This window comes from Octopus sinensis, unplaced genomic scaffold, assembly GCF_006345805.1.
Source record: "Octopus sinensis unplaced genomic scaffold, ASM634580v1 Contig09785, whole genome shotgun sequence".
Classification (NCBI taxonomy): Eukaryota; Metazoa; Mollusca; class Cephalopoda; order Octopoda; family Octopodidae; genus Octopus; species Octopus sinensis.
Genome location: NW_021831928.1, coordinates 25001 through 34123, shown reverse-complemented (window position 1 = coordinate 34123; position 9123 = coordinate 25001). Strand labels below are relative to the sequence as shown.

At 39.5% G+C, this 9123-nt stretch overlaps 1 protein-coding gene across 1 annotated transcript in view; it reads right to left on the bottom strand.

Moving 5' to 3' along the window:
- Positions 1–220: 220 nt before the first annotated feature.
- LOC115228188 (protein flp-like) overlaps positions 221–9123 on the bottom strand; it is a 15950-nt gene continuing 7047 nt past the window's right edge. Inside the window, exons 2-5 of the mRNA XM_029798830.2 lie at positions 8041–8208; positions 7378–7641; positions 4406–4629; positions 221–975 (exon numbers count right to left, since the gene is read on the bottom strand). Coding sequence (XP_029654690.1) covers positions 353–975; positions 4406–4629; positions 7378–7641; positions 8041–8208 — 1279 coding nt within the window. The 3' untranslated portion in view covers positions 221–352. The remainder of the gene's footprint in view (positions 976–4405; positions 4630–7377; positions 7642–8040; positions 8209–9123) is intronic.

Sequence of the window (9123 nt, the reverse complement as noted above, 5' to 3'; positions counted from 1 at the left end):
TATTGTGACAGCGTGTGACAATCACCGATTGTCGATGAAAAGTGGGTTCCCAAACCTGGGTTTTGCAAATATATATATATGTATATATATATATATATATAATATATTATAATATATATATATATATTATATATATATATATATATATATATATATACACAAACACACATCATATATACAGAAAGAGAGAGAGAGAGAGAGAGGAGAGAGAGATGAGAGAGAGAGAGAGGAGAGAGGAGAGAAAAAAACATGTCTAAATATGTGTAAACGTGTGTGCACGCGCGTGTGTATGCATGTGTGCGTGCATGCGTGTATGTGTTTGTGTGTATGTGTGTGTTTTCTGTTTTCCAGTTTAACTTATTTTCAAAAACGTCGGTGGCATTGACCTCTCGAAGGACGGAATTGTCATCGATGTAATTCCTTTGTTCCGAGTATATTCGAAATTTATCGAACTCAGTCTCATAAAACACATTTCTCCAATTCCTTTTGCTGCAAAACTTCTGTGTTTTCGCGATCTTGGAAGCAATTGAAATGTTGCAAAACCGTATGTGAAGAATAGTCCTTGTGATTCCGTGTTGTAAGTCACAGTAATGTTCCCCCACAATATATTGTTATAGATTCCGTCATAGCTAGAAAAATTACTTGGTAAGATACTAATATTGTTTGGTTTCGTAATTGTTTTCCGACACTCGGGGAAATTTCTGGGAAACAAACCAATGGTGCTTCTTCTTGCAGCTGGTCTTGGACACTTGGATTTGTGCTTTGGAACTACAAAATCCTTTATGGAAGTCGCATTTATCCAGGGTTCAAAACCAAGATATAGATCAGCCACGTATTGCGCTAATAATATTCTTTTCAAATGTTTGGTATCTGAGCCAGTAAGGACACCGAAGACTGCTAATTTTTCTTCTGGGAAAAGGAGCAAAATTGAAGCATCTCCCCAGCTTGTTCCCGTGTGTACTATAATGGGATATCCTGAAAATATACAAAAAGGAAAACAAGCGATAATATTAATTTCAAATTGTGGCACAAGGCCAGCAATATCGGGGTAGGAGGTAAATCGATTACATCAATCCCAGTGTTCAATCGGTGCAATCGACTTTGAAAGGAAGGCAAAGTCGACCTCGGCAGAATTTGAACTGAGAACAGAAAAACGGACGAAATACCGCTAAGCATTTCGTCCAGCGGTTTCAAATTTTGCCACAAGGGAAGCAATTTTGGGTGGGAGGAGGGGATGTGTCGATTACATCGAACCACCCTCCTCCAGTGCTCAACTTATTTTATTGACCCACGGAAGGTTGAAACGCAAAGTAGACCTCGACGGAATTTGAACTCAGAACGTGAAGATGTACGAAATGCCACGAAGCATTTTGTCTGGCGTGCTAACGATTCAGCCAGATCGCTGCTTTACTACTACTACTACAACTACTACTACTACTACTACTACTACTACTACTACTACTACTACTACTACTACTACTACTACTACTACTAATAATAATAATAATAATAATAATAATAATAATAATAACAACAACAACAACAACAATGATAATAATAATAATAACAACAACAATAATAATAATAACAACAACAACAATAATAAATTATTATAATAATAATATTAATAATAATAATAATAATAATAATTTATCCTTTTATTAGCCACAAGAGGTCACAAACAAAACATTAAATGACATACAACATAAAAGACAAAAACTGGACGACACAATGGGTTTTCGCGGGTACACAATGTAATAATTAAAACTGAACAAATTAAAACTCCCAATAGGGAGTCCTCTTTAAGGTCCTCGTCGAAAAACCCACAAAAGCCACGGGTAGCTGAACAACAGGGCAAGAGCCCTTCTCCTCACCATTTTTTTTTTACAGGTGCACGCTCAGAATTGGTCCTTTCCCACTGGGTGTTCTTCCAACATTCACCCACCTTTCAATAAACTTGCTACAAGTCAAAACTTCCCTCTTCACCCTCAACTTCCTTTTCAAGTAAAACTTGAAAAAGTTAATAATAATAATAATGATAATAATCATAGCTTCAAATTTTGCCACAGGGGCAGCGATTCTGGAGGAGGGGATGAATCGATTACATCGACCCCAGTGTTTAACGGGTACTTATTTTATCGAAAGGTAAAATCGACCTCAGCGGATATTGAACTCAGAACGTACCAACGGGTGAAATACCTATTTCTTTACTACTCACAAGGGGCTAAACACAGAGGGGACAAACAAGGACAGACATAGGTATTAAGTCGATTACATCGACCCCAGTGCGTAACTGGTACTTAATTTATCGACCCCGAAAGGATGAAAGGCAAAGTCGACCTCGGCGGAATTTGAACTCAGAACGTAACGCACACGAAATACCTATTTCTATTTCTTTATTACACACAAGGGGCTAAACACAGAGGGAACAAACAAGGACAGACATAGGTATTAAGTCGATTACATCGACCCCAGTGCGTAACTGGTACTTAATTTATCGACCCCGAAAGGATGAAAGGCAAAGTCGACCTCGGCGGAATTTGAACTCACAACGTAACGCAGACGAAATACCGCTAAGCATTTCGCCCGGCGTGCTAACGTTTCTGCCAGCTCACCGCCTTAATGATAATGATGATGATAATGATAATTGTAATTATTTATATTTCACGGATATTTGTCCTCATCTTATTTGTTGTTAACACAACGTTTCGGCTGATATACCCTTCACCAGGTGTCTTGGGGAAATTTCGAACCTGGGTTCTCATTCCTAAGGTATTTTTCGATGTTGTTATTGTTGACGAGCTGCGGAATAGTGCGTTCAACAAACGGCGACCATACCTGGTCACCGTTAAGGTATCGCTGGAGCTGTCACAGTCTCAGCGCATGTCTGCGCATCATCAGCCACAGCATGCCCAGTCCTCCACGCAACGTGTTTTGACAGCAAATGGACCGTCCGACAAGCGGCACATGACTAATAATAATAATAATAATAATAATAATAATAATAATAATAATAATAAGTCGGGAAGACACTCGGCAAGAAATGGAAGCAAATTTGAAAGAAGAAAAAAAAAAGTAATAATAATAATAATAATATAATAATAATAATAATAATAATAATAATAATAACAGGAAAAAAATGGTATAGGCACACACCAGAAAAGGTCACAGAAAACGAGAAAGCAACCATACTCTGGGATATGCCGATACGCACAGATAGAGAAATTAAGGCCAACAGACCAGATATAGTTGTCAGAGATCATGAAGAAAAAAAATGCTTTCTAATTGATGTATCAATACCGGCAGATGACAACGTGTCTCTAAAAGAAATGGAGAAACTTTCAATATACAAAGACCTGGAAATAGAGGTAACCAGAATGTGGAATCTAAAAACAGAAACAATCCCTATCATAGTAGGTGCATTAGGCATGATAAAAAATATTCAGACAAATACATAACAAAAACACCAGGACTTACAAACACATATAACATACAGAAAATTGCACTACTAGGCACTGCACACATCCTACGCAGAACACTTTCCATACAATAACCATCAGAGCATCACAACAAATCACAGCACATACCCAAGGCACACAGAGCTGCGCTCGGTAGTGAAGTGAAAGCACGCTATAAAAATAAAACTACTGAATAATAATAATAATAATAATAATATATAATAATAATAATAATATAATAATAATAATAATAATGATAATAAATGCCCTGATGCAGTACCAGGCAGTGGCTCTCATGACTTCTGATCTAACTGATTGGAAGTGTTATCATGTACATTTTGTCTTGGTATAAAAGATGGGCTACAGCAAATATTCTGCTCAATACCACAGATTTGCTTGTCAGTTGTTTGACCTTAACCAGTTGAGCATGTCCCTTAGTGGCTGACGATATGTGCATCTCTGATCACCGGCAGAAGTAGCGGGGGGGGGGGCGCATCATAGCCATGTATTGGAAGGAATTATTTGGGGGTTGGATAATTCACCCTTGGAAACATAGGTGTTTCGTTCATCATCCTTAAACAAACCTTATTCAGTTACCTTTTGAACGGGATGGATTACTAGACCAGAAGAAAATTTTAACTGGGCCCTACCTGCAAGGTCATGCGCTGTTTATCTTGATATGAGATCACCATGTCGCGCACATATGGTTGTGATGCATGTGCCTAGTGTACCTTTATCAGACGGGTAGTCATGATGGGTATATTGGGCTTCGTATATTTTACCCCAGTGTCACTTTGATGGCATGCACTGCTCTCTCACTCAGTAATAATAATAATAATAATAATAATAATAATAATAATAATAATAATAATAATAATAATAATAATAATAATAATAAGAAGAATAAGAAGAAGAAGAAGAAGAAGAAGAAACTACTTAGTACCAACCTCTATAATGACCTTTATTCCATCCCAAAGCATATTGGCTATTGGAATACTCAACCGGCATCTCCGGTCGATGAAATCGATTTTTAGTTTGTATTGCAAAATTACGAACTTTGAAAATATTACACAGAAGCGAAGTGTTGCCGTTGAGGAGGAACCGCATCCATTTCGATATATCATTAGCAGTAGTCTGTATTGAGCCGGAAGCACCAATATCGGCCCATTTCCTGTAAACAACCGAAAGTGAGGCATTAGTGTTGTTTTGAATGTAGTTCTTCACATGTGATAAATACCGTATTTTCAGGCATATAAGTCGAAGTTTTCAGGTCAAAATTTACAACCAAAAAAGAAAACAAAAAGGCGGGTCGACTTATGCACCAAGACGACTTTGAAGAACTAAATGGTTCCATGGGAAAGGCAGCAGGATTTGGAAAGATGGAGACGATGTTTGAATGCATGCTACGTTGACTTGTCTGCCAGAAAATACGGTTACAAAGCAGCAGACAGGGAAAGAAGGAGAATGATTTACATAGCATAGGCCTGGCTGTGTGGTAACACGCTTGTTTCCCAACCACATGATTTTGGGTTCAGTCCCATTGCGTGGCACGTTGGGCAAGTGTCTTCTACTATAGCCTCGGACCGACCAAAGCCTTGTGAGTGGATTTGGTCGACGGGAACTGAAAGAAGCCTGTTGTACACACACACACGTGTGTGTGTGTGTGTGTGTCTTTTTGTCTGTGTCCGATAAAAGCGGTTCGGTAAAATAGACCGATGGAATAAGTACTAAGCTTTAAAAAAAAAATAACTGCTGGGGTTGATTCATCCGACCATAAAATTCTTCAAGGTGGTGCCCCAGCATGGCCGCAGTCGTAAAGACTCCATCTCAGGGAATGATCTTTTTCTTCAAATCCCAAAAATACTTTATCCCCCCCCCAACCTCTAATGAAGTATGGCTCGGTCATATGGGATTGTGTGTCTTAAATTGCGTCTGGAGGAGGATTTCCGTTCAAGTGATTGCCTTCATGCTCCAGTATTTGGCCACCATACACCAATATTTGACCCCCAGGTATGCTACGTCTTCTCATTGTCTTTTCAACCCCTATTATGACTTTCTGTTTCTCGGTGCTGTCTTTTAGACAGTCTCGACTCACTTATCTTTCCTCTTCTCATCACTCATATTGTGTGTATATTTATATATATATACCATTCTCTGTCACAGTACCACCCCCTCATTAAACACTATATGCAGAATAGTCCTTTCTTTTCCTCCCACAATGTCGGCCATTTTGAATTATCTCCCGTCAGTTATCAACTTGCAACAGCTTTATCGGAACGTTAATGGCTTCTTCAGTCACATTAATCTCGGAGAGTCTTTGGCATATCTGTAGCCGACAGCACTGTTGTTCACAAATTGCAAAATAAAAATAACAGTATGGCAGACAAGTTTTAGAAAAAACTATGGTGAATTACTGGCAGTGTGGGATGGGGAGCGTTTGTTGATTAAATTTCAATTAAATATAACATTTGATCACTTGTTTTCTTTATTCAAAATTCGGACAGAACTTATGGGATGACCTGATAATTTAGGTCTGCAGAATACTTCATCCCATGTTCCACAGAGCAAATTTGTTTAGCTGTACATATGTTCCATACGGTGCTTCACTTCATGTAACTCAAAATCGGTACCACAGAATAGTATGACCCATATGACTGCATGTACTACAATGTCGTTCAGTCCACCTAACTGTTAGTTGGTGCCACATAATACTAGTTTACATAATTTTATGTAATTATCACACAATGGCACAGTCCACCGACTTCTAAATAGGCAGCACAATGTGGTACACTCTTCTTAGCTGTATGAAGGTACCATATAATAGGTAGGCATCACCATCTGGTACGTTCTACCTATCTTTAAATAGGGAACCATAATGTGGTAAAGTTCTCGTCGCTGCACATAGGTACCACATAATGGTTGCGTTCATAGCTCTAAATAGATACTGCAATGTGATATAGTTTACCGAGTTTTGAGTAGATTCTACAGTGTTGGGCAGGCCACGTAACCAAAACCAGGTACAACAGTATGGCATAGTCCATTTAGCTGTAAGGAGATGTAACCACGATGAGGACTAGTGCCAGACCTACATTACACAGTGTTTCTTCAATGAACTTTGGTTGACGGAAGACCGTTTGGAAGACCGTGTTGATTTCTGGTACACCATAATGAGAGAGAGAGAGAGAGAGAGAGAAAAGGAGAGAGAGAGGTGGGAGAGGTGGGAGAGGTGCGGGAGGGGGCGAAGACAAGAGAACAAAGGAGTATTGTATTACATTCTCATTGTCGTTAAGGTCATCGCAAGCATGATGGTGATGATGATGATGATGATGATGAGAAGGGAGAGGAGGAGGAAGAGGTGGATTGTGAACTCTGTCACGACGACCACCAGTAGTAGCCCCATCCTTTCCTCCTCCTCCTCCTTGTTATCATCATCATCATGATCGACAACCTTCCACCGCGACTACCGATTCCGTTAAGGCCGCCACCGCCGCCACAGCGGCCGTCGTCGTCGTCGTCATCATCATCATCATCATCATCATCAACAACAACATCCCAGGACCACCACCAGCACTACCACAGAATCTCCCGAATCAGCCATCACCATCATCATCATTATCGTCATCATAATCATCATCATTATCGTCATCATAATCATCATCATTCTACCACCACTACCACCACCATACCACAACAACCACCGCCACACTACCCCATCACACAACCGCTGCCGTCATCACAACCACTACCATCACCACCACCACCACCACCACCACCACCACCACCACCACCACCACAACAACAACAACAACAACAACAACAACAACAACAACAACAACAGCAACAACAACAACAGCAGCAGCACCATCTTTACGTCTAAGAATCCACAGAACCCACAGCATAATATTCAGAAGATACTAACCGTTTGAAAGAAAATGGCACTTGTACCAGACGTTTTTTCTCCTGTTCCACATAAGACCTGGCGATGTTCTCCGCGTCCCCACTGGACCTTGTGCTGAATTTCGTTGCATTCATCCCCAATGGACGAAGAATTTTCTCTGTAACTACATCTTCCCACGTGTTGTTGGCCAGTTTCTCCGTAATTAAAGTCGCCAATCCGTACATGATATTGCTATACACATAACTGCCTCGGAAATCCGCAATTTCTTCGAAATATTTAAGGAACCTGTTTTATTTATTTGGGTTTTTTTTTTTTTGAATATAAAACATGAGAAATGAAAGAATTATTACTATTGGTTTGGCAACTAATTTCCCGCCGTTTTTAAATTTTAAATTTTTTAAAAGGTTTATTAAAAAATAACAACTAATTAATCAATAATATTGTTTACAACCTCTTCCCAACGTTCAACAAGATTTTCAATATCTTGTTGGGAGAAATCACCCGATTTCGACTCGAAAAATTGATTCAACCAAGCTCTCAATTCTGCATCAGTGTTGAACGAAACTCTACGCATAGCATTTGAAAGAGATGCGCTAGGTTCTAAATACTCATCAGAGTGGAACGTCATGGATGGAATACCATTGTATAAAGATCTGCTCTGTTTATAATAAAAGTGCAACTTACTTTGGAATGGTTTGTCTGTTGAAATTTTGATTCAGTCGCAGAAAGTTGTTTCTTGGTAAACCCATTCGATGCGCCAGTAAGTCTTCAATATTTGCATATTTCGTTCTTTGTTCTGTAGAAAACTCAATGTCGTCCAGGTAATCACTGATTGGTGTTTTCAGGGACACGCTGGAAATAGAGGAGAAAAATAAATATATACAACAACACAAAGAAAGAAAAAGAGAGAGAGAGAAAAAACCCCGAAGAATCAGTATTTACATGAAATTCTCTTGAGCCTTGGAATGACCAGTGGTCAATATCTGGATCCAGTAAAAGAGCAATATCCTCCTCCTCCTCCTCCTCCTTCTCCTCCTGCTGCTACTCCTCCCCCTCCTCCTCCTCCTCCTCCTCATCATCATCATCATCAGCAGCAGCAGCAGCAGCAGCAGCAGCAGCAACAGCAGCAGCTATGGTAGCAACATCCTCCTCCTCCTCCTCCTCCTCATCATCATCATCATCATCATCATTTAATGTCCACTTCTTCCGTACTTGCATGGATCAGACGGAATCTGTTGATGCAAAGATTGTATGGCTGGCTGGCTGGTTAGATATGGTTGTATTGTAACAACTTATCATGAGTAATGTTCGATTTTTTAAAACCCAATTCCAGTCATATATACATATAAAGATACATACATTCACACGCGCACGCACACACACGCACACACATTAAAGGCGTGAAATTGTAATGATTCTTTTGGACGATAACTGACGAGGAAAGAGCTCGTCTGTGTCTTGTCTGTGAATTTTCCGTTCGTTCCTTTGTCGAACTTCTGTTTAATTTTTGAAACTTTCATGTGTGTGTGTGTATATATATGTGTGTATGTGTGTGTGTGTGGAGAGAGAGAGAGAGAGAGAGAGAGAGAGAGTGAGAGAGAGAGAGAAATAGATAGATAGATAGACCACCAGACAGACAGATAGACAGATAGATAGGCCGACAGACAGACGGGTTCATAGATAGATAGATAGATACTTATTTTTTAAAAAATTTTTATTGCCCACAAGAGGCTAAATATAGAGGGGAGAAACAAGGACAGACAAACG